Source organism: Sturnus vulgaris, chromosome 13, assembly GCF_052056855.1.
Source record: "Sturnus vulgaris isolate bStuVul1 chromosome 13, bStuVul1.hap1, whole genome shotgun sequence".
NCBI lineage: Eukaryota > Metazoa > Chordata > Aves > Passeriformes > Sturnidae > Sturnus > Sturnus vulgaris.
Window position 1 is genome coordinate 11,607,590 of NC_142255.1, and position 26,863 is coordinate 11,634,452.

General features: G+C 38.9%; 1 protein-coding gene across 5 annotated transcripts in view; it reads left to right on the forward strand.

Annotated features, from left to right (window-relative positions):
• Positions 1–26,863, forward strand: part of ADAMTSL3 (ADAMTS like 3) — a 172,788-nt gene that overhangs the window by 109,101 nt on the left and 36,824 nt on the right. For all 5 annotated transcript variants that reach the window (XR_015806521.1, XM_088172562.1, XM_088172565.1 and 2 more), the window contains exons 9-16: positions 3,614–3,771; positions 4,755–4,866; positions 7,521–7,659; positions 9,210–9,260; positions 13,300–13,504; positions 14,318–14,465; positions 15,108–15,192; positions 21,773–22,059. Coding sequence is in view for 4 of the 5 variants with exons in the window: in XM_088172562.1 (XP_088028688.1) it covers positions 3,614–3,771; positions 4,755–4,866; positions 7,521–7,659; positions 9,210–9,260; positions 13,300–13,504; positions 14,318–14,465; positions 15,108–15,192; positions 21,773–22,059 (1,185 nt within the window). In the remaining variant the exon portion in view is untranslated. The remainder of the gene's footprint in view (positions 1–3,613; positions 3,772–4,754; positions 4,867–7,520; positions 7,660–9,209; positions 9,261–13,299; positions 13,505–14,317; positions 14,466–15,107; positions 15,193–21,772; positions 22,060–26,863) is intronic.

The following is a 26,863-nucleotide window of genomic DNA, read 5'->3' on the forward strand; positions in this document are numbered from 1 at the left end:
TCCTGTTGCCAGTATATATTTGTCCTTCAAGTAGAGTGAGCAGCAACAGCAAAAAATTGAAGAGCATTATGGAGTGTCTGGCTCTTTTCCCTTTATCTTGTGTTCAGTGGTGCTTCATCCCGGGTTTATGATCTGGTCTTGTTCCAGGAAAGCACAGCTGCTGGACTAATCAAAAATGGAAATGTGGTTGGAGATGTAGCACATAACAGATTTGAAAGAAATGCTCTGAGCATTGTTTTGCAACCAGCAGTTAGTGTTTGAGTAAGGACTGCATTTCTTTGTAGCTGGTTAGAAAAAGTACTTTCTTTGTGTCTCTGGGTACTTTATGACAGGCAACAGATTTATCAGAGAGCCAAGATGTTATTTTGGATTTTTAACAAATATGGCCCCCCTGTACTTCTGCCTGCTTGGGTTTGGTGAAAGATTTGGTGGAAAATAACCAAGTAATTAGCACAAAAATGAGTCTGAATAAAATGTTTCATTACATTGGTTTTGTTTTTGATTTGGAATGTATTATGGCTTTTCTATTAGTTGTTTTAAGAGCATTAGAATCAAAAGAAGACTGAAAGTTCCCTGAAATTAATCCTCCAGCAGAAGAAACAGGAAAACCAGAAGCTAATATTTTTACAAGTGGCTAATGCTAGATAACTGAGTTCGTGAACTTAGGGAGGTTAAACGTTACTGAAAGGATCCAAATTGTTTTTCTTTTTGTCAGTTTTTTCTCTGTTCACAGTGATTTGCATCAGGTGACAGAATTTAGCTGTGGGTTTGTGCACTGCTCTTTGACAGATGCTCAGAGGAGCACAGTGTTGCTTGTTGCTTGCATTTTGAAAAGAATGTTTTTTATTGTGCTACCTACAAATGAATCACAGAAAAGAAACAGCTTTTGGGCAGCTCCATACTTGCTCTTTATTGCACTGGGAGCAGGAGCTGTTTCCCTGGGAACTCTTCCATGCATCTGCAGTGGATTTCCTGTGCCACACTGCCCTGCTCTTTCCTGCTCCCGAGAGAATGGGGAGCTTCAGCCATGGGCTTCTGTCCACAGCTGGGCAGGGCATTTGCCATTTTTGTCAAGGGGGAGAAAGTAACTAAACATGGATAGTTGTAGGTCTTTGGCACTGGTGATTGTCCTGTTAGGCACAGAAACAGGTGAGCACTCAAGAGAATTCCCTGTGCGTGTGACTCCTCACATCTGGAGTCTCAAGGAATTGATTTAGGATGGGGAAACTTACTCCTGAAGTCAAACTTCTCAAGTCTTTAGTATAACAGGACTCTGCAAAACAAATAAATATTTGGTGAATTCTTTTCTTAACTTTGTCATGAAACTAGCTGATGAAACCTTTGTTCTCAGTTACTTCTCTGAAATCAATAAATGAAGAGGTTTTTTTGAGGGAGGAATTGCACCCCAATAAGCATTTATGTTGTGCTATGTATGTGTTAAATACACCAAATGCTTGGTGTTGCTCTGTTTTAGAAGGCTGTGATGACAAGCACTAGATACTACTGAGCAGGAATATATTGCATCCAAGGTTATCCACTGTGCTGTGGAATAGCTCCTCATGTCCCTGTGTGACACAGGAAAAATCTGAGCAGCTGTTCTGAGCTCCAGTGGTGTGACCTCCAGAGGTACAGGCCATGGCTCCATAGCTGGACCTTGCAAATAAACACATGATTTGCCTCCACATCTAGTGTAGCTCTAATGTAAATCTGTGTCAGCTCTCAGGGAGTTACTGGCTTGTTAATTGCTGAACAGTATTCTTGGTTTCTGCTTAGAAAAACATAAAAGATATTTTTTATTAGGAAAATTAGTAAAAAAGACTGTTCAGAAATGCAGCTGAGGTCACCAAATAAACATTTTCATCATCTGTTTGCACCAGCTGGATGCCTTGCCTTGTAATCTCAAATGCTAGTTTCAAAGGGATCTTGTCCTCCTGAGGATCTTACTGAATTTATTTAGAGTTGGAAGCACTTGAGATTTGATTTTTTACACTTATTTTAAAAAAATGAGACGATAACAGGCATCATACATTATTACCTACTTTTAAGCAGTGTTTGTGATCAAGCAGTAGGTGCATGATTTAAGCAGTAAGTTTGGGACCAAGGCTTAATACAAGAATTCTGAGTTCCATATATTTTAAAGGATTATTTTGTAATGCAATCAGGAAGGGCACTTCCATAAAAGTGATAAACAGAAATATGTAGTAATCATCTAAATACCTGTTTTTTCTGGGATTAGTTTATATCTATTTGTTCCTAACGGAAATGTGTTGGACAGTGGGGCACATTGATTCCCAGAGATCTATGTTTTCTCTTTGACAAAGTACATCTTATTCACCACTAGATTCATACCCTGTGATTAACATAAAGTCATTTCCTAGAAACAAATCCTTCCTGAAACTTCCTTCCAGCCATGTATGTGATCTTTGTTATACCTATGAGCACAGTGGAACCTAATGCTTAGAAGCTTGGGATAATGGTGGTATGTTTTCAAGGAATTTAATTAATTCTATAATTTCTTTATTCTCTTTGTTGGGGTGCTCCAAAATGCATGTTTGTTAAAAAAATATGAAGGAAGAAAACAGTGAATGATGGATTGTAGCATTCAGAGTATGTTTTCAGTGCAGGTAAAACCAGATGCTTTTAACCTAAATGATCTACCCTGGCTTAGGTAACTTTGTTTAAAGTACCAAAAAAGGCAAGGTAGTGGGAGAAAGAGGGTATTTATAGCTCATCAAAAGATTCCTTTTAGCTTGCCCTGAGCTCATCTGAGATTCATGCTTTTCTCATGCAGTGTTCTGGTAGATTGTAACCAGACCAGTGAATTTCAAGTCATGCATCTTGCTGTGCCTCTATTCTGTGTTACACAGCCCAAAATTCTACCTTCGTTATGAATATCTTCCTTTAGCTGTGTCCACTTACAGTTAAGTCAGTTTGCTGGAAGTGATTTAATCTTAAAATGCTTCATCTGTCTTCTGGAGGTTGTGGGCTGTTAGTTTAATCTGTTTCCAGGGAATGGAGAACAATTCAGAGAGGGTTTTCATCACCACCTGTTCTGGGAAAGGGCCATCCCTCCCCCAGCTGCAGCTGCCCAGCTCCTGGCCCTGCCTTTTCCTCACATGGGGAATACTCAGAGCCGAGTTAATGACCTGGGTACAGTGATGTAGGTATTGAGGTGAGAGTCAGGTGGGTTTGGCACAGTTCAGGCTTCTCTGGAGACTGATTGCTCAGATTGCTTGGCTTTTGAGTCACATGGAAGTATGAGGCATTTTTCTCTGTATTGATTCTATCAGTTTTGAATTTCTTTCAGGTATTCCTGCTCAAGCTATTGCTTATATCAAGTGTTACAGAGCACTTGGTGTAGGAAAAACTGTCTCAGAAGTGCTTCTGATATGAAAGAATAGTGTGTTCAGACAAATATTCCTGTGTTAACTTGTCTTGCAATTATCTATCAGTTTATAATCTGAAGCAGATAATTTTCTCACAGATTCTCTGTGTGTTTTACTGCACAAGTGCAGCTGGTAAGGCATAGTTGTAAAAGTTGTAAACATCACTTTCTGACTTTCTTGAAAACAAAAACCTGTTAAAGTTTACTAACTGCATGTTTCTTCTTTAGTTATAGAGTCAAAAACGCTACAAGGAGAAAAGGGAGAGCACAGTTTCAATGCTCCTGGAACATTTGTCATTGAAAATACAACTGTTGAATTTCAGAAGAGTACAGACAGGGAAATACTAAAGATCCAGGGGCCTCTTGGAGCAGATTTCATTATCAAGGTGGGGTGTGTGAATGTACAAACCTATGAAATTATTGCAAGTACATGCAACACAGTAATGGCTGTTAATCAGCTTGTAACAATACAACAAAATCTTTTAGCTAGCAAGTAAGAAATCCTAATTACAGTCCAGAGATCATTTATGCTAAGAAAATCCAAACAAATTAAAATGTTACATGATTAATGTCTTTCCTGTGGAGTACCACAGGATCTTTAATGGTAAAAATGGCCAGGATTTTTGTTTTAAATACTTCTGGAAGAATAACAGCTGACCCTGTGCAGTGGATTGAGCTAATCCAATTGCAGACTGCCACCTACTGAACCTGAGCACTGCTTCCAGCAGCACCCTATGATCTCCCTGAGACATTGCTAATCCAGCCACTGACCATTTCTAATTATTTTAAATTTCTTTTCTGTCCAGAACACATACCAGTGGCTTGCATCCCACATCAATATATTTATAAGTAGAAACATATCAATATTTGACTGCCAAAGGAAGATATGCATACAGTTTTCCATTGGAAGTGACAGAAGTTTCAGTATTATCAGGCTGCCTGGAATTTCTTGTCACATTGTAGAAAGAGAATTTCAGTAGTTTTCCTTTTGTATCTATAGTACCATGTGCAGCTAGACTTGCCTGACTATGGATCAGTGTGCTTGGATTGCTTATAGACTTCTTTCTGCAGAAAATGTTAAAAATTTTGATAACAAAGAGATAAACCAAAAGAATACAGTAAAAAACTTTGCTATTTGAGGATAGATAATCAAACGGTCACATTAATGCTTTGAATAATTTGAAAAACAAAGCAACATTCAAATATTTTACTATTGGGAACTTAAATTTAATGGCTAGTCTAGACTTTCTAGAGGTTTTTTGTCTGTTATCATCTCACTCTGCACTGCTATTATGTATGAACTCTGTTTTGAAATGGCATGAGCAGTTGAGCACAGTGTACACCTGTGTTGTAATGGAAATTTCTTCAGACCAGGTACTCTGGATCAAAAGAGAGTGTGGTTCAGTTCTTCTTCTATCAACCCATCAGTCATCAGTGGAGACAAACAGAGTTCTTCCCCTGCACAGTGACGTGTGGAGGAGGTAAGTAATGTCAGTTCTTCAGGAGTGATAACAGTTGAAGATTAAAAGGAGCTGATTTACAGCCTTTTCTCTGCATTTTTGATTAGGTGTTTGTGTTTCTCTGCACATTGGTAATTCCTCAGCAAAATAAATGACAGAGTAGCAGCTAAGCAGGTTGGTTAAGCTGGTATCAGCATAGGGGTTGTTATATGTTCTTACTAGAAGTCACATTTTTCCATAACAGATGTTCATTTGAGTAAGAACATTGACTAAGAAATAAAAATACAACATTTAAAATGGAAAATTTCAACTCATAATTGATATTTGGGGAAAGTAAGCAAAGAAACATGATGAGATTTTAAAATAAGAATAATCAAGAGATGAGGAAGTATTTCTGGCCTCAGTAGTATACATGAGGGAGAATTTTAGGACATTTAGTTGAGAAATTAGCTTTACAGAAATCAGAGTAAATAGAATTTAAAGAACATCTGCTATGAGTACCTTTGGCTGTCTTATCTTAGACATTTGGTCCTGATGGTGACTGGAGCAGCACACGTGGTACTGTAGCATCTACTTCTGGTTTAAGCACTGCAGCTAGATGAAGTGTAGCTTCACTCTGCTACAGCTCATCCAGCCCAGCCCACTGCTTGTCATGTCTGGTTCTGCAAAAAAAGTGTGAGCTCATGGTAGGAGGAGTGTTTGACACTGCAGATAGCAGTTTCCCTTCAGCCAGCATTTCCCAGGTCACCTGGAAAACAGACCAGGATGCTGGTGATACCGACGTAGGGATTTTCTGGAGAGTGCAAATATGGTTTAAATAGTTACTTGGGACATGAATAAAGAGAGTGAGAGATGTTTAAAGTACAAGCAGAGTCTGGGGATCTTTTGAAGGACCATCCGTTTTGGCACTTGCACCTCCCTGTAATCTGAAATGCAGACAATCGATGTGGATGATATGCAGTCCCACAGGAAACTACTGTATCTTATGAGATACTTGGCCTCATGAAGTGTGATTCTTGCTGGAGCTGTGAGTGGCAATGCATATCCTCTCATGATTCCATCACACTGCGTTTATAATTTTTTTCCCTAACTTGTCTGACAAGGGAAGAAGTATAAAACATTGCAGTTGCTTTTGAGGACTGCATGTAAACACTGGATAGCTCAAGGGACATATTTACCTTCAAAGGTATTGGCTCAATTCCAGCCTTATTCAGACTGCTGTTATGGTTTGAAAATTATAGCTACATGTCAATCTCTTTGAAACCATCCAGGGTGTTCAAAGCCCTACTTTGTGGCTGCTTGCCTATAATATAAAACTGGTGCCTTTATCAGAGGGGCTTGGCAGTCCTCAGGGAGGGCAGGAACTGAAAAGCACAAAAACTGAGCTGCTCAGTCATGACAGCAGTAGTGTTAAGAACATAAGAAATGTTACTGAGCATGCAGGGAAGTTGTATTCCAGCTGCCTGGCTTTAACCTGTTATCTTAAAGTGGATTTAGTGTCCAGATTGTCTGTTTGGCATCTGGTACTGGCAGTAAAAGGAAAAGTTCCTCACAACAGAGATTTGGAATTAGTGCATTGCCATTCCTCACTGGGATGCTGCTTCTATCTTTACTTCTGTAATCTCCATGTGTTGGAAGGGGCATTTCAGAAAGCACAGTCAAGCTTGAATGAACAAGAGTGTTCAAAAATTTTTTCTCTTGTTTGCAAGTGACATTTCTTCTGGGTCCTTTCAGTACTTACAAGAAGTGAAACATAGATGCTGTGAGCACTGGAACTGCTTAGTTCATTATGGTTATCACTCTCATGGATGATGACACTTGGGATCAGCCAAGAGACACACAACTGAAGCCACTGATACATGATACTTAGCATTTTCAGTAGGCAATGGGACTTGTGCAGTCAGTTTGTTGACTCGGTTTGATTTTAATTCTTGTGGTCTAAAATTTTTTTTCTTTGCACATACCAGAACATCCTCCTCCTCTTCTCAGTTTAAGTCCAAGTAAGCTTTTTTGAATGGGTCTTTTTTTCTTAGCCAAAAAATAATCTAGTGGTTTATAAAACTCAGATCCCTTCTTGCAACCAGTCTCCACACATATTTTTTTTTTGTTTTTTTCACCAAGTAGTTAGTTCAAGTCTTCTTTTGTTGGCTCTTCAGCTTGGAATGTTCTTGAACCTATTTCTTGTTTTCTACAGTTCCTTAGCAATGTTTTTGGATCTCATCTTCAAATCCTCTGGCTTTCTGTCTCAAATATTTATTTCTTTTAGCGTGAATGGCTGTGTAATATAGCTCTCCAACATACTGGTAACTCCTCCTTGGAGGAGGGCAGGTATAAGTTGTGGAACATGTACTAGAACCATATGGCTTCACAGTTTTGCCTTGTGACAGGTAAGCTGGTGCAGTACAAATATTCCTGCATCACAAGGAAATATGTGTGCTTTTACTCTTAGAATATTAGTAGAATAAAGAGCTGGAAGCTCATCTAGTGTTAAGACAGGTTAATATAATTGCTATGCTGAACTGCCTTAAATAAAGGTCTGGTTGTGCAATTCCTGCTCAGTGTTTCCTTGTTTAAAAACAAACCAAAAAAGAGTAAGACAGAAAATTAATTCCATGGAGAGATAAGGCAGTTTTACTTTATCTCCATTACAAAAATTAACTTTGCTTCTGCACTAGGTTATCAGCTCAATTCAGCTGAATGCGTGGACATTCGTCTGAAGCGTGTTGTTCCTGACCACTACTGTCATTATCACCCAGAAAACAAGAAACCAAAGCCCAAGCTGAAAGAATGCAACATGGATCCCTGCCCTTCCAGGTCTGTATGGCAAATAAATTTGTGTGTGACACAGGCAGTTACTAAGGAAGAAATAACTGTATTTATTTAATTTCAATTCTTTTTATCTTTAAGGCTATTTAATCTTGGTTATTGCATGTGCTAAAGGCTGATACCTCTGCCAGTAGATGTGTGGCACTTCTTCAGTGTTGCAGAATACACGTTGCTTATACAGAGATATTGCAAATATCAGTTTATTCAGAGACTAATTCTGCTTTTCTACTGCTGAGTAGTACAGCACTAGTATGAGGATCTTGTGAGGTTGTGTGAGGAGGACAGAGGGTTTGCCTACTTTTGGATTTATTGATCCTGCTGCTCAGAACATCTCAACAGCCAGACAGAAGCTCCAGTCAGTGCAAGTTTTGCATATGGTTTAACTTGGTTTATTCATTTGCCTACCATAAAAGTTCGATTCTTCATTGGTACTGTAGCGTTGACAATTTAATAATTAAAGCTTGGATCTATTTGTTTGGGTTTTTTAAAACTAGGTATTTAAAAACAAAATCATTCAAAGTAAATATCCTTGTGGTACAAATGCCACAGGATATTAGTGCCAAATTGTAAAGGCTATAGTACACATAAATTGTATTGAATTGCACTACAGTATTTCAAACTAACTTTTGGATTGTCTGGTGAGGTTTCCTGGCTGTGCTAAAGAATCTTAAAATAACAGCACAGTATCAAGTCCCAGAACCTCACATTAATATGCCAGCTGGCTGAGCTAGAGTTATGTGCAAGAAAAGGAAACACTCTCAATGGATTTCATTTCCTATAGCTAAACTGTCCATTTCCTTTCATTCCTGTTGGACGTAATCGTTGATAGTGACCTCTAACAGTTATAGATGTGCAGACTTTCGAGAGTTTTTCCTGGAGAGTTGATCATTGTATGAAGCAAAAAGACCTCAGATGGCAATGGATGCCAAATGTTCCAAAGCTGGAATGGGAAAACTAGGGGAAAGAAAGGGTGTAATTATATTTTACCTTGCAAATTTGGTTTATAAAGCCAGGAAAATGAAAGTACTACTGGATGTAATACCATATTTCCTAGCATTGGAAGTAAGGCGTTATGCCTGCTCTATGCTATGCAGTTCAAATAAACAGCTCTAGAAGGCTCCTAAGCAGCAGTCAGGACCTATCTAGGATGAATCCTGCAATGCATTTATTTCACTGACACTTATGTCCCTCAGCAGTCTTTATTACACATAGAAGTATGTGAATATTTTTTTGTTAATGAAGTAACACAGACCTAAAAGGTCACTGATAATAAATTTCTCTGCTGGAGACTTGCTCATTTAATATTTTATGGTGGAATGAAAGAGAGAAGCTGTATGGTGAATAGTTCTTTATCCATGCAGAAAAGGTAAGATTATACAAGTCATAAGGTTTGCCATAAGGCTCATGTGTAATGAAGTAATATTCCTGCACTTCACATTGGGAATTGCTTACTTCAAGCATGATCACATAAAAGTATGTACTTGATGTACAGAGTTGGGTATGAGAAATAATGATGCAATATTTATTTTTTTTGACAGTGATGGATTTAAAGAAATCATGCCCTATGATCACTTCCAGCCACTTCCTAGGTATGTATAATCAGGATAGCATATGTGTCAGCTTTAGCACATTTTCACTCCAAATATACTACTTTAGTACTAAGATAATGGAACATATTTTGATTTTTTTTCTATACAGGAGGGTAAGTTTACAACAGTCCTGTAAACATCTCTAAAGCTTGTGATTTATTTTAGTGTGCTCTGGATGATTAACTTAACAGCCAGAGGTTAATATCCTCTTCTTGAAAATACCAATGTGAAGTCTTTAAAATAAACAGTTGTCCCCCTCAGCCTTCTCTGGCTGTAGTGCTGAGAAGAGCATCATCTTAAAACTGCATGTATGAATTCTTGTCTTGAAAGGTTTTTCTTTTGACAGTGTATGAGATTTTACAGAACATATCTCACTACGTACAGGATTCTGGAAATTCTTTTTCTCTTGAGAGGTCTGATCCTTCTCCTCTTTAGATCTGCAGTCTATTTATTGACATCAAAGATGACATGTCCCTTTCAAGATACCAAATTGTTGGAATATCTGTTTCCTTAAATTAGGTCATCAGAGAACAGTTTATTGCCTTTTTTTTTTTTTTTTCTTTTCAGCACCTGAATCAATTACAAGGATTTAAAACTTCTCAGGAACGCTTAGATGTTTTAAAGAATGCTAGGATTAAACAGTATTGACTCACATTTGCTTTTAATATAAAGAGTTGTAGTTGATGAGTTAGTTGCATATTTATCTGAGTGGAACCTCTGCTTTATTATGTCATATAATGAATAATGTGTATTTTTCTAAAGAAGCAAAGATATGAAGTAATGAGAATGAAATCATAGACTTGCACAGCTTAGTGGAGCTACTGATTACAGCTGATATAAATGTCATAGTTTATTTCTGTAGCAATTTGCCCTTGTGGATCTGCTGTCCTGTGATGTACTTTGGCTTTCATGCATAGATGGGGATTTTTTTCCCCTACAGCTTTATTCTATGGAGTTCTCTAATTGTGTTCTGTATCTCCCCCTTTCCATTTCTTCTGCCAATGCCTTTGTACTTCAGATCTCTCCTGGAACTCAGCTTAATGTATGTACAGGAGTATTTCATCTTCTGAACAACTTGGGCTTGGAGACCACTTGGAAGAGAAATTTAATCCCCCTTTCTATGCTTTACTGCTCAGCACGTTTGCATGACACTGTGGTGAGATAGATTATGTCTGTGATAAAGCTGTGGGCAGGTTCTCTTATTTCAAACACTAAGGGCTACAGACAGGGGCCCACCTCATTTCAGCACCTCGGTGTGCTCTGTCAGAAAGTATCATGGTCTTCCTGGGTGATGCTTCAGAGTAAGGACTGTAAAATAGCAGGCAGCCAAGCAGGGCTCAGAGTTGAGGCCAGCAGGAAGGAGAGAGGAAATGGGCTGTGTTGTACTGGGAGGGCTCGTAAGGAAACACCACAAAGATGTAGAAACACCTTTTCTTGCAGGAATTGCTGAAAGAAAACAGCAGCTGAAAGTTTGTTTACCTGGATCAGGAGATGACTCTGGTCCAATGTGGATGCAAGTCTTGCTTCAGTGCAGCAGGATTTGTCAGTGCTGTTGCCTGGAAAGGACCTGGAATGCATTACCCTGTGCTGGCTCTGCTTTCTGTTCTTTCCTTACCTGTTTCTTGCGTGCTGACCCAGGATTGTTCTTGCAAAGCAGGCGGAAAAGCAAAGTACTGGGTGTATGCTGGGGCAAAGCTGCACAGGCTCCTTCACCTCGAGCAGCAGCCCTACATCACACCTCCTGCATAACATGAGGGCCATGTGGAGGCTGCCTTGCAGTCCTGTGCTGTTTACCACTGCTTTCCCATTCACACAAGGAAGTTGTGGGAAAGTCGTGGTGCACACCACAAGATCTTGAAAGAGTTCTCCTGTGGCTCGAGTTGTAAATGCCCCACTGAAATATTTTTACAGATGGAGAATTCTTTTGAAATAAATAGAAAAATTTCCCAGGATGAAAATTTTCTTTTAAAGCTTTTGGAATGCCTCCATTTATTTCAGACTTGTTGGACTGTTGAGGATCCCTTGACAGCTGTGGGTTCTGGAAAGTATCTCCTTGACTGCTTGCCCAAGACCCCCCTTTTCCCCAGTAGCCATGGACCTCACTCCATCTTGAAAATGCTTGTGGGAGTACGGGATCTGGAGTGTGTTTGAAACTGATGAGATAAAGAAAAACAACTATAAAACTTCATGCTATAAACACTTGCAAGCCTTGTATTACATACAGCACACTGAACCTTACATACATAAATCCATGAGCTGCTAATTCATTAAATAGTTAATTGCTCTTTAGTTTCTGATCTTTTAAAATGAAATTAGTTAACATTAATGGCCATTCATTTAACTTAAAGAAGAGTGTAACTCTTGCTATTCAAATGTATTTTGTTGTTGTGATATGATATCAGTATCTCAGCATACAGCTTTATTCAGAATGCTTTTGAGTATAAATTCCATGGTTAACATCCCATGGCTTGTTCTGTGTTTCATACTCATTTTTCTGTTGAGCTTAAGCATGATTAACATGTTTTTGTAGGCAGCTTAATGAATTGCTTAAAATAGGAAGTGTCCTTGGTTTACCTGCTGCATCATAAAAAGTAGATTGCTTAAATTTACCTTTGATTTATAGGCTTTTGCTTCATTGAGTCTGATATTATGACTTCCTTTATGATAGCCAAGTTGATTACTCTTGATTAAAGGATTTTGGTGGGATACTGTAGTACTTGCTGAGGCCATTGTTCATAACAGATATAATTATTTTCATGATCTTTTCTGAGCCTCTGCAGTAATAAAGTTTAACTAACAAGACACTGATGAACCTTAGGATGTACTGCAGGACTGAACCATTTCCAGGGGCTTGGCTTTGATTCAGGAGCGTGATGGAAAGAAAGCAAGAGAGATATTGTGTGGGAGTCATTGGAACTTACAGACAAATTCTTTGATAGAAACTTCTTATCTCTAAATGTGACAGGAGCAGGACATTATTGAAGTTAGGTTTTTTTGAGAGGTAGTTGCTTAAATGTGCATTCATGCTAAGAGGTGAATGAAACTGACTTTGTAGCCTAAAAACCTCCATGTCATTCTCACTTCAGATGGTGCAACATTTTCCATCTTTATTGTAGTTAGGTCTACAATTGTGAATAGATGTCCATTTTGAAGATATTTCTTCCCAACAGATTGTTCATTATCTCTCTGTTGGAGGCTACTACCCCAGAGCTCTGCTGATTCACAGACTTTTCTCAATCCTAAATTATCCTTATTCTGTGCATTGCTCTGCTGCAGGAGCAATCAGCTGAGTTAGCCAAAGCAGCTGAGATGGATGAGCAGCTGCCTTTTCCTTGAAGCAAGCTGGAAAGTGTGAATACAACGTTGTTCAATGGCACTTTAATGAGGGTGGAAAACTCTTGCAGAACTGCAGTCATGACCAGCCAAATGGTACCTGCCACAATTTAATTTCATCACAGTCCTTATGGATGAAGGCAGTTTGGTATGAAATGTCTGGGTTGACACAAAGTATTAGAAATCCCATAAAAATTCCTTCAGGAACTGATTTTAAGGATAGTCTGAATGATGTGAGCAGAGATGAGCCTGACCCTCAGTCAGGGCAGCCAGATTTGTGTTTCAGACTTCAGAGGATCTTAAGTACAGGGACTTCTTGGTCTCTGACAATGGTGGTGTCTATGTGATCATGTAAATTAATTGTCAAAAAAATTTCATTTAGATGATTTAGACTATTTGAAAGTAAATTCATTCCAGTATCAAACTCAATATATTCACAGTTTCTAACTTACCTGTGAGAATAAGAGTTTCAGTCATGTTCTGAAATATACTTACATTTGAAGTTCTACTTCTGATTTTGCATGAATTTAAGCCTTGAATAATGCAAGGTAGGTCTGTGAGTCAATGTATTTGTACGTGGTAAGAATCCAGCAACCAAACTACCAGTGAGCTTTAATTGACACTAAGGTTGGTCTCAATATTTTGCATTTTTAATAGAGGTTAGTGGAATAAGAAAGAGCCTTATCAGGTTTGGTTTTTTTTCCAGGTGGGAACATAACCCATGGACTGCATGTTCAGTTTCCTGTGGAGGTGGTATTCAGAGGAGAAGTTTTGTGTGTGTGGAGGAGACCATTCATGGAGAGATTCTGCAAGTGGAGGAATGGAAATGCATGTATGCTCCAAAGCCCAAAGTCATTCAGACCTGCAATCTCTTTGATTGTCCTAAATGGGTGGCAATGGAGTGGTCTCAAGTAAGTTGAGAATTAACTTGGACCTTCTGTCCTGTTTTCTAAAGAAAGCATCTGTTCCAGTGTTACCGTGTATTTAGTAGGAAAGTATAGCCCTCAGAGATAATCAATAGTACTGGGAAAAGTTTGCTCTAAGCTGTTCTGCCTGATAATCAAAATGTTAATGTGTCTGTGTTGAGAAAAATGCATGTAGAATTCCTTGTGCCCGTTGAATTCCTGATTTGCGTGGAGGAGAAGTTAGAGGTCAGGCCACTTTGCAGTCAGGTCATTTATATCTCAGTTCTTGAAAAATGTAGTATTTCACTGGCTGTAATAGCTAAAGGCATGTCTGTCTCAGGGGCTGGCAAGTCTGCAAGGGTGATTTTCCAGCATTCTTACCTTTCATTATAGAAACAATAGCATAAGCCAGCTTCTCCTGGCTGTAGTTATCTGATATAGTCAGATAGATCAGCACTCCTGTAATTCCTTAGTTCATTCAGATGACATCAGTGACACAAGAGTGCAGAAAATGCAGGTCTCTGTACCCAGCCTGAACTGAAAATCACCACTGTGACTGAGTGCATTCCCAGTGCATGGCCACTTCTCTAACACTGCTGCCAATCAGATAATCTTCACAGAGCCCCAAGAAATCACTTGCATTCCCAAAACTTAGACTTTTTTTTTTTTTCTCCCAGCATCAACCTTTTCCTTATTCACCTAACAACGCAGGGACAATTTTTTTTTTTTTTTGCATCTCTGTGGGCAAACTTTAGCCTGTAGCATCCTTGTGAGCATGCTTTGCCGGTGCAGCAGGGTAAGGCTGTGCTGTCCCTGCAGTGCACCGTGACCTGTGGCCGGGGGCTGCGCTACCGCGTCGTGCTGTGCATCGACCACCGCGGGCAGCACGTCGGGGGCTGCAATCCCCAGCTCAAGCTGCACATAAAAGAGGAGTGCATCGTGCCAATACCGTGTTACAAGCCAAAAGGTAACTGGAATTTTGTCTGGGTCTGTTATTGTTTTGCGTTTTTGTTCAGAGAATTAAAAAGCCCCTGGTAACCTTTTTCAGAAATGCCAGAAGCTGGAATTTACGGGGACTTTTTTCAGTTTTGGCAGAAACAAGCACTTAATTATTGGTGCTAGGGAAAGTGCCCTGCTGATATTTTTTGCTGATAATGTGGCCAGACTGTCATGAGGTGAACGTGCTAACTAAATCTATATAGTCTGGTCAAACTGGGAAAACCAGAATTAATGAGCTTAACACAGGGAGGAGTTGTTCAATAATACCTGAAATGGGAATGAAACTCCATATATATCACCTGGGATCTTCTTGTTTGCTTTCATTAAATGTGTCAACATTCTCAGTGTGACTCAGCAGCTCATTAAGCTATACTCAAACTACTTTCCTTTTTCCTTCTCCATTGCTGCATATTTAAAACAAAGAATAGAGCTCAAACAACATGATGGCATTTTCTAGGAAATTTTGTTTAATTATCTTTTATATCTAGAAGAGCATTAGATCAATAAGCAGTGTAAACTGTGAAATTCTGAAGTGACTAATGCTAGCATCCACATATTGCTTTGATTTTGGAGAAATTACTGAATGTTTTGAGTTTTTTTCCTCCACCAGAAAAAAGTCCCGTGGAAGCGAAATTGCCATGGTTTAAACAGGCCCATGAAATGGAAGAGACCATAACAGTCTCAGAAGAGCCAACGTAAGTACACGGCCTTTTACAGTGAAGAAACATTTCCAGTGTGTTTTGCAGATCTCTGGAATGATTGTTGCTATGCAGTTTGCTTTGACAGTTGGCCCTCCATGGGAGATGAGTCCTGTGGTCAGCTGTTCCTAATTTTACATCTCAATAACTTTGCTTCTGGAGCTCCTGTTCTGGATGACACAGAGCTACACTATTACAGTGCCCCTATATCATTCAGGAATTCAAAGAGACTTTGATTTACCCTAATTAAGCTCTAATTAATGCATGTGGAGATACTTCAGCAGAAATAAATTAAATAACTTTTGTTTTATCCTGGTCATAGCTGTTACCTCAAGAATGTAGTGGTAGTATTAAAACTTAAGAGGTACTTTGTAGGGTTGCCAGGATTTCCTTGGGGGGTAAGACCAATGCATAAAGTGAGAAAAACCTGCTGATCTCTGTGCTTAGCTGCATCTATAGGGGTAAGTTGTGCTATTTTACATGTGTATATGTGTGAAATAACATCTGGATTTGTGAGTCCTCTTAAAAACTGATGAGGTTAAGTCTTGCAAGTCCTGGGGATGAAAGCATAACTTAAATCCAGCTACACTTGCTCCTGACCCTTGTATGTTAGGGCATCCACACAATTCCTTATATCCCCTGTGTACATTTCATACACACACACACACACACACACATCTTTATATGTGTAATATATTCAATATATAGGCATTAAAGTATTTACATTTCTGAAAAGTATTAACTTTGTATATGGCACAATGAGTATTTTATTGTGATTTGCCAAATTCTGCACTCTTTTGTAGTAATGTCAGTTTGAAATAATTTAGATGAGCTTAATGAAGTTACTTTGGATTTATATTGCTCCGATAGAGGAATGTACTTTATGCTTATTTTTCTTCTTCCATCAAGCTATTCCTGATTTTTGGCACACATGCAGCAACAGGTGTGACCATGAGTAATAAAATCTTTACACCTGCAATGACTCACAGAAGAAACCTCTTGCCAAACAGGTGTTTATATAGTTATGGTGACTGTAGTTTAAACGTTTTGCTGCTCTAGCCTCTCAAGTCAAGTGTCAACCTACTGTGAGTGGTTATTTCACTCTCCAAATCAGTGGCCCTGAATTCAGACAGGGTAGTAGCAAAGATATAAAAATAAAGTGTGATTGTCAAAGGGGGATGATGCAATCAAATGCGTCTTTTAAGTGTCAGGATAGCAGAATGAAGGTATATGAGGTCACTTCTAGAGAGGATTCAGCATGAAGCTATAAAGAAAATTATCTCTAGCATTACAAAATCCTGCTGTGGCAACCATGAGCTCATGCAGTTTCTGGGTTTTTAGGATCCTTCAGTGTCAGCCTGACAGAACAGTCAGGGAGGACTGGCAGGGACACATCATTGCTGGTTCAGAGGATATGTAGAATGTAACAGAGCTGAGCCAGAAACTTTGTCAAGGGCTGCCTTGTGCTGACAATTGCAGCAGTTATTCATCCTTCCTAGATGTGACACATATATTCCACTGTAGCCTTTTTCTTCTCCACTTACTCTGGAGACTTAGGCATTTTTCATCTTTCATTCGTGAGCCTCGTCCTGTCCTTAGACTTTCCTTCACAATTTCCAGAAGCGTCTTCTCCTAAGTCTGGAAGGTTTCTCCAGCCACCTTTTGCTGATGACTCTTCTCTGCACCTCCTCTGTGCTGTGCCTGCCCAGCCTGGGCACTCTGGGCTCTCCTGGGACCCAGCTCTAGCACGGTAGCCAGATTCCCCATTAGTTTCATTTTACTGTCTTCTGCCAGCTGCTCGCTCTTTAGTCTTCTAAGGAAGCTGGCAGGTAAGGAGAAATGGGAAATAACTGATGCTTGACTTCATTCCTTTTTGCAGATTGTCTGTTGGTCACGTGGACAATAATGGTTTGCAACCAGAGAATTTCTCCATCAGTGCTTTAAACCTCTTGCCCAAACTGCTCTGGTCCTTTCCAGCTAGAATCAGATTTTTGTGTCAGGGATTAAGATTTAAAAAGAAACTGTGACAATAAATCGTTCTTTCTCCCGAAATAAATTATAACAAGATTTCCCTCTGTTTCAGATCTGTTTAACTTTGTTTTCTGTAATTTAGACATGGCACAGTGATAACTCATAGCCTACCTCTGCCTAGCAGGATACTTATGATTTCCTTGGTAAAATGCCATCACTTTTAATTTTAGTTATTCTGTTGTCATCCAAATTTAAACCACAATATGAAGTCTCAACTTCTAGTCCATCCTTTTATGACAACTTTCTCTCTATGCTTTTGTATGATATTTTACTTGATAATGAATAAGAGAATAAATGCAGCTGTGTTTTAGAACCCACAAGTGATGGATATGCCAAAAGTAGCTTGTGGAAGATAAATACTTCTGCCTCTGTGGTCTACCACGGCTGGTGTCCTGAATTTACATAGAGAGGGAATGTTCAAAAGCTTCTTTTTTTTTTTTTTATTAGCAAAATAAAAAATGACTGTCCTTAAAGAGAGGCCAAGAAAAATGTAGGTCTGACCTTTTTAGTTTTTAGTTATGGAATGTGATGACAGTTGATACCAATCATTATTTTAAATGTTCTCCCCTCGAGCCTTCTTAGTTACAGTGGGATTCGCAGAGAAGCTCCAGCAAGTTTTTGCATCCTTTTTATTACTTGTAAGTTAAAGAAATAGACACCTCAGTTGCCTTTCTCTGTCATTGCTTAGGGAAAAACTAAAATGCTTTCAAAAACTGATCTATTTTTTCAGCAATATGAGCTAAAAAATGATGTGTTTCTCATAAACGTTCCCATTTATTGTGTTGGAGTCATTTTCACAGACATGTCCCCGCTGTGCCTTTGGTGACAGAGAATTACCCATTTCTCACACCTCCTTCTCTGAAGATGGGCTGGTGATTTTGTCCTCCACATTGCCCTTGAGGCTGATAAAACCAGCAGTGTGACTGTTCAGAGCAGGCAAGGCTGGTGCTGCAGGGAGGGGTAGGGTGCCAGCATCATGAAAGTTCTGCTCAGTAACAGCCAACATTTTAGATGCTTCTTTAGACTTTTATCCAGGACCCTTGGTGCATGAAGACTGCACTGGAAATATTGCTAGAGCAGCCTTTAATTTTTCATTTTTTAGGCATTTCCTGTCTTAACTAAAAGCAAGAACTGTAGTCATGAGGAAAAATAAAAAATTAAGAGACACCGTGTTTTCCAAGTCTTTAGTAAGCTGCAGAGCGCTGCACTGAGTTTTCAGTTCAGATTTGATTTGGTTGAGTTGGACTGCTCTGTCCCAGTTTTATCATTAGTTTAGGTCACTGCTTCATTTCCCAGGTCATCCTACACTTGCTTTTCCAGCATGTGCCAGGTGAATGCACATTTCCATTAGTGCTAGACTGATAACACTGCATGGACATGCCCTCTGCTGCATCTCTATTGTCTTCATTATTTATACCTGCTCACATGAGTAATAGGAGCAATTTATTTCCATGTAGCACTGGGAAGAATAACTGGGTGAAAAAAATTTGTTTATAAAAAGTTGTACCTGCTCAAATTTGCATTTTTCCTTTTATTAAAAATGTTTTTAATAAGGAGTCTGGTCTATGAACTTAAATATCTCAGAAAATTTTCAGTTACCGCTATCCTGTCCATTATAAATTGCTGATGATCTACAAAGCATTGTAGTACAAGTACTTTGATGCTCCTTAATCCTGACCTGAGATGACTCTGAGTGTGTGTCCATTGAAGGCAGACTGAGTTTACTTCAGGGAAGTATTGTGTCCAAAGCATTACCATGTGTATGCTGTGAATGCCAAAATACCTCACATCTGAGGCTGATGGAGTTTGCTTTAATGGCCTGTCACAGGCTTTGGTTATGCATGTTCAAGATAAAGTAAAAATGAAAAAAGCCCCATCTGCCTGGACTCAAAATTTAGATAAAAATCAGCTCTCAGTGTTCAGTGAGGTCCTGCTCTGCTTTCATATTAGCAGTCTCCATTGGCATCTGCTGAAGGTTCTTAATGTGACTTGAACATGATCATCCTTGGAGAAATTTTATAGTTTAGGATTTCAGTAGGTAAATAGTCACATGACTGGCTTAGCAAATGCCAAGGTACAATAAAAAGTATGTTGTGTGTTCATTTTTTATCTTGCACTGAAAAAATACCAGACACTAATATTCAACACAAAAACCTCAATTCTAATATAGGCTTGCTATAAGTCAAGGAAAAAAATGCTTAGAATTTTATGAATTTCTTTATAAATCAGTTGGTTGTTGAGTGAAATGATTGCTGTGGTTCAAAATTTCCTTTAATTTATGAAGGACTTCAAAAGAATGTTTTTGAAATACATTATTTTTGGAATGTTTAAATGCACTCAACTAACAGTACACAAAACTAACAGTAATTTCTGGTATGCTGCTGTCATGCTTTTACCAAAAGAAGTTATTACTTTCAGACTATAAACTTAGGTATGGTTAGAAGACTAACCAACTATTTTCAACTATAAATGTCCATCAACTTTATTTTTCCAATTGGGTACATAAGTATAAATGGACCTAATTTTTTTTTTTACACAGAAGAAGAAAGTAATCATTCTGTTAAGCCTATACACACTGGCCTTGATCCAATAAAGCACTTAAGCACAAGTTTCCCTCTGAGCACATGGTCATCCAGTTGACTTCAAAGCACAGCTAATATGCTTAAGTTAGGCTCATGCTTAAGCATTTCATTGGATGAGGGTGATTTTGCCACCCTAGGTAGTTTTGCATGGCTGACTTTGAAAGGACTGTGAGATCTGATGTTCCAGGATTAAGTTGATTCTATCTGTTGGGGTAAGAGAAAGCCTTCCTTTGCAGCTTTCCCACAGAGTAGTCATTAGAATTCATATCAGAAGCATCTGGACATTGACTCCACCAGCTGTGCCATCAGACTCAGTGGGCTGTTAGGTTATTCCTAACCTGGCATTTGCTCAGATTTGATCACTGCAGGACATAGCCATTCACTGTTTTCTAAGTATCCTTCCAATAAAAATCAATCTGACCATCTTGGAAGGTGCTCAGATATGTGAAGGGAGGAGCACTGGGAGTTCTGGGTGTCAGGAGGAGCTGGGGATAGTGTGTTTTCCTGAACTCTGGTGAGGACCAGTGAGCTCTAGCAAAAATTCTGAGACAGTTCAGGAAAACTTTGATGGGCTTAGATATATTTATCTTTGTAGCATAGCTCTAAAGCGATTTCATTAACATCTCCTTAAAGAATAACCAGTTAATCTTTTAACCTCTGTTGGAAATGGGAGTAGTCTTTTCCACAGGAAAAAGTCTCTTTTGGGGTCTATCCCAGTCACAGCTTGGGTGACCATCCCAAGGACTGACTTAGAGTATCCTTACGGGTTATCCAGCCATCTGTTCTCCTTTCTTCTATTTGATTCTTCCTCTGTGTATACTGGCAAGAAATTACTGGCATGATAAACTGTGCACAGAATCAAACCACACTGTTGACATTTTTCTGTGCTTACTGTGTATGCAGAGTGTAAATACTGATTTTTGTCTTACACAACTGTTCTTATGTTTGTAAGGGCAGCTTTCCTGCAGTAAGGGAAAGAGAATTCTTTATCCAAGATAAGGGCCAGATCTTTGAATCCTAATTTGGATCTTTTTTTCCAAATACATTTTTAACATAGCTCAAATTACCTTCCTATGTCTCCTGCTGGTGTTTTGATCAGCTACATTTGGACACATAGTAAAGAGCAACTGCAGCCTTTTCATGGGGAGAAAAGTTCTAGGAAATTCTGTATTTGATTTCTTATAAAGTACACCCCAGAGCCACCCAGGATGACTTTATTCATGAAATTCAACCCCTTGGCGCTAGTGCCATTTTGAAAATTACTATCAGATATTAATGTGACCCTCAAAGTCAGAGAATATTATAACAAATTCATGACCTGTTAAACAAGATTTTACTGTAGATCATCAGGAGCATAAATGCTTTCTAATAAAAATGATGGACTGTAGACTGGTTAGACCTCTTTATTGAAGGTGAGAGGCTGCTTGTAAGATTGAATCTGAAGAGCAGCCTGCAGTTGTGTGCAGTGGATATGGCTCCTTTTGAAAAGTGCTTCTCTTCTCTCTGGTTGCTGATTATTAGCATGACATAAAGTGAGGACCTCTCAGATTTAAGCAGACTGCAAATATACTTTTGGCATATGCCCAAGTCTTTGTTCCTGGGGATCTATTTTATATTGTATAGATACATCTTCCTGGTGTTTCTCCTTTTGTCCCCACTGAAGGAGAGTGAGAAATGATTTAGGTATTTTCCTTTTTCCTCAGAAAAAGATACAGCTTTCCCTGTTGCTCATGATTCTTTCTCCTCTTTTCCTACATCCTCTTGAGTGAATTTTGGTAAATGGTCTGGGATGAGAGAGTCAAGTGAGAGACTTAAGGCATTTGATTATGTATTCTATTTAAGTGCCAGTATTATGTATTATCTGCTCTGTGTAAACACCCATGTATATGTGTTGGCTGTATTTTAGCTGTGCACACACAGGCACAATTACATGGAATAAATGACAGTGCTGTGATGATCTGCAGGTTTATTCCTGAGCCCTGGTCTCCCTGCAGTGCCACGTGTGGCAGTGGCATCCAGGTGCGAGATGTGAAGTGCCGGATTCTTCTGGCCTTTACTCAGACGGAGGTTGAGCTGCCCGAGGAGGAATGTGAAGATGTGAAGCCACCAACAGAACGAGTCTGTCACCAGGTGTCCTGTGACAGTGATCCTGTCCCCTACACACCAGAACTTCCTCATGCTGAAGATGGCAGTGTGATTTATGACTGGGAATATATTGGGTTCACTCCATGTTCAGCCACATGTCTTGGAGGTACCTTTTATTTTTCTTAATTTATCCTGAGTTGTAAGAATTTGGCATTGTTTGGTATTGTTGCATCTACTGTTAGTGTTACCCTAAAGTAACTATGTTGATCTGTAGGAAAACCTGTAGCTACAGGCTTTAACATATTTTTGGTTATTGATAGAGTATTTCAAGCTACTTTTTTTCCTTCAGCAAACACTTACTGGCTTAAGTAAGGTGCAGGAAGTTGATGCAGCAACTTGCTTTAGTCTTGCTGCTGCAGGAGTGTCAGCTGCCAGGCTGAGGTACCAGTACATTTGATGCATCAGTGGTGGAAATGTTTAGATGATCTACCTTTACCTAGGAACCAAAAGTGTATGGTTTCAGAGTAAAAAATTCCCATGTTTATTCCTTTTCTTCCAAAATGCTGCCATTTTCTGCAGAACAGTAGGAATACAGAGCTGTAATTAAAGTTGCTTCCAGCCTGGCCGGCGTGAAGATCAAACGGGAGCTGGTTTGGGTGCACTGTGTCACTGCATGGGAGCTCTGTGCCATACATCTGTCTGCAAGTAGTTAGGCACATTCCTTCTTGGATGTAATCGAATCTCCCTGTCGTAGTAAGTACATGTTACCAGACAAGGCTGCTGGTGTTGCTACTACTTACTGTACTTTGGGACTGAGCACAAGTGAGTTATGAAGTGTTAAGTGGAGGCAGTGGAATTGTGAACACACCTATATATGACAGGACTGCTGACATCAGTGGGAAGTGAAGACAGTTGTACCCATAGAAGAAATAAAAAATGTAGGAAAAGGGGAAACAGAAACAATTGGAAGTGGGGAGCAAGATAGAGCTCACAGACAGCAGCCTTCTTTGTGCTGTTCACCAGCTCAAAGCTGGGAGGGATACCCCAAAATGGGATCAGCAGGATGGTAAGTGACTGATAGTGCCTCCTTTATCATTTAACACTGCTGCTTACTGAGAGGGTCAATCCACAGGAATAACAGCACCTGTGATCACAAAAGCTGGAACATCCTATTCCCTGTGCTACCTGTGGTGGGCACCATGACTGACTAAGGAGGAGAGACTGCAGTCCAAGTATGTTTGTGTAAACATGAGATGGTAGTGACAGCTATTGTGGCTGAGCCTCTGTTTCATATTTTAATAAGAGAAATGTTTTTAGAAGTAAGAAAATTGTACTGTAAAGCAGAAGCAAACCATTCATTAATTCTAAATTTGTAGTCCTGGTATCTCAACTGATTTTTGTAACATAAAACCATTTTCTTGCCATCTTAAATCCATGTTACTGCTTTTTAGCCAATGTCTTTGCCAGAGGTGTTCTAAAACTCCAAGGTTTTTGAATTTTGAGGATATCATCAGATATGTGGGCTGAAATAATCTCTAGTGTTTGTCTGCTATTGCAGACATGGTATTGCAGCCATGTGCCTATTTGCATTCTGCATCTTCAAAGGTGAGTTTGTCCTTGCAAAAGCATCCCCATACAAACTTGCACTTGGTGTGCAGGCTGACGGTAATTTAAGGAGCCTGCACTGAACACAGCAGTTTCATTGGAAGGAACTTCAAATTGACTGATGAGCAGAATCTTGTGTTCAGCTTAATTTTGTTCCTGAGGGAGCAGAGTTGGAATTCTGTTGTTGACTTCTGACCCTTTCATGAATTTGTGAGGTTCCCTGACCCAGAATTGTCCTATAGGTGTTCATAGTAATCTAACAAATTGTTTGCTATGCAGTAGAAATGACTCACTTGAAGAAATTTGAAAGACAATATCTGTTTGTGTTTTTAAGACTTCTGTGGTATCACTGGTACTGTGTCTAGACATTTTCCTTGCATGATGCTCCTGGGAAATGTGGGAAGTTGTCAGGGTATTTTATCAATGAGCAGCTTCAGAAGCCCCCATGTTGTTGTGCTAGTTAGGTGATTTTTCCTTTCTATCAGCTCTGGTCTTCTGGCTGCCTTGGCAAAGGCTTTCAAACAGACCAAAAATTACCTGCCGATAAATAGTTTTAAGGGAACCAGACATCTCTTCTGTTTCCAACTCACTGCAATGTGCTGGCTAATGATCTCACTGTCTACTATTTTTCCATTGTGTAGTTCAAAGGAGCTGATCCCTTTCTGCTAAGTTTTATGTTCAAATCTCATTTCAATTAGATGAACTCTTTCGTTACGAGAAATAAATGTTGTCTGAGTTTGGAATAACCCAGTGTAATGTAAATTATATTAGGCACTTTTTCTCTAGTATGTATGCATCTAGCAGTGGCTATTAAAACAAATTCCTGTGGATTTCTGTGTCCTCGGAACTCCCTACCCCCGTTTCTTAGTGCTTAACTCTTTCTGAATGAGGAAAAATTCTGCAGGGTCTAAGTAGGCTGGAAGCTTTTATAGCCACTATTTGAGCAAAGTCCGAATCTCTCTTTCAGAGCTTGTCACTTGCACCTTTTTTTTAATCCTCACACAGACTAGACTTGTAATTCAGTCTCCTCTGGTCCCTCTGCAAAGCAGATGAAAAAATGCAGATGGAAACATTGGATTTTTTGGGTATTAGACTTGGTGAGGGTGATTTGCAAGGCATTATCAAACATCATCTTTCCAGTTCTAGAGCAACAGTCCCACCAGTCTGGGGTCACTTGTGTGCTTTCTGCACCAAACCTCTGTGGCTTCTCACACAGCATCTTAAGAGCCAAACAAGTTGAGGTTTTGAGAGCAGCCAAGTTGTTTTATGCCTCTTAGCATAATTAATGCTTCCTTCATCAGTCTTTCCATGAGTATAAATAAAAGTTGTCGAGGCCTGTTAGTCATAGGCAGACATCACCTTTAACACCCATAGGAAGCTCTGTAACCAGTCTGAAATCTAAAGATCTGGGTTTTTATTCAGTGCCTGAAGAAATCCCAAACCAAAAATAAGCCAGCTCTGTGCTTGGGGATGTCAAAATTTGCCTTCATTTTTGCTGAATGTTTTTTTGGGTTTCTTCGGTTTTGTTTTTGTTTTCTTTTAAATCTGAAGAACTTTGACCGGGATGTGAGAGTCCCAGATGTAAGTTTAATTTACATAATATCATCAGTAGGGAATTAATAATCATTATGAGAATAAAGAATATGCCTGAAGAGAAATGTTTTTGTTGTAATCTATAGCTTTTCTTTAGTGTTGTCAATCTTTTAACTACTTGACATTATTTTAAAGGGATGTTTTTCATTTTAAAAATCACTGAACATTTTCTTGTTTAAATATACCTTTAGTTGCAAGAGGCAGATTTTGGTGGTTAAATTATTGTTATTATTATTATTATTGTGATTATTACTATAACTCCATATGCTTCAAAAATTATTATTTGGGCCACTTAAAGTCATTACATTGGCCTAAAAATAATGACATTAAGCAATAAATAACATATGCACTTCCTGTTATTTCCTCTATAGCCTCTGTGGCTTTGGTAACTTCAGAGTGCAGTCAAGTTGTGTTTTCAGGCTTTTGTCTGGACCATAAGGGCTAAAAGTTTACCATTTTATTTATGAGAAACCTGAGATTGCTAGAATATTAATGGATGCTAGCCAAATTTAAGGGCTCTAAGCAAAACAATGACCGTTCAGAGACTCACATTTAAAGCTGTGAGAATTTGCTCTCAGCTTGTGTTGGAGTCACCTTGATAACTGGTCACTCGTATCATTTGTTTCATTAGCTGCAGATGTTGTTTACTCTCTTAAAGAAGTATAAAATAGGTGCACAGAGAGGCCCAAGGATATGTAGAATTTGGCATTTCTTCTGTGTTATTTTCAGTTTATAGTACATATTTTTAAGAAGCCACCAAACTGAGATTATCTGATGTAAATAAATGTGCTTCCTCTTCCAGGCATAGAGAATAGAGCCACCTTCTTAATGTTTGCACAGCAGCTTTCCACCCCCATTTTCTTTGTACTTTAAAAATGCAGGAACAGAAACTCTGGGCTTAATTCAAGCATTTTGATCTTTTAACACAGCTTCAAGCACTGTATATTTCATTGCACAGAAAAGATTGTAAAAGAATGTAAATGTATGTGGTTTGAATGCTGGGTTAAAATAGAAAATATTCTATTTCACTGAATAGTAGGGTAATTACTACAATAGTGCATCAGATTACTGTAAAAATACTTAATGCTCCCTGCTGCATACATAATGTTTTAGTTAAATTATCTACTATGTTTATATTATAAGCCAAGAAAGTCATGGATATAAAACTTTGCTTGTTTGAATAATAGATTTTTCCAGTTTCCAATCGACATAGAATAAGTTTATCAGTGATTGAAGTTCCCAGCTAATGGAAAGTTATAGTTTGGGATGAGAAACCTGATTAATTGTGAAGACATTTTGACAGTTAAGTTCAAGCAAATATAACATCAATTAAGTGCAGTTATTTATTGAATTGAGTTCTTAAACTGAGAATGAAGGAACAGGAAGGGACTTCGTGGTAGGTTTTTAGCAACTCTTTAATGTCCATTTTGTACTTACAGCATCAAAACAGGGTGCAAGTTTTCTTTCATTGAGGCCCCTGTGGGGAAGAATTGCTAATGCAGCTTGTGCTCTGTACTTCAGTCAAATGAAAAACACACCACATATCAACATTTTCTTCTCTTAATGTGATTAAAGCTCTGCAGGTCCTGCTGCAAGGCAGGAATGGCATAATGAATTCCAGGTGGCAATTTGTAGTCAGACCCCATCACCTGGTATGACATGCCTTTTGTACATTTGGCTGGCCAATTTAGCTTATATAACACCAAGATTAAAAGTTCCCACGACATTATTGCCAATTTAGATGGTCTGAGGAGAATTTCATTTCATTTCCC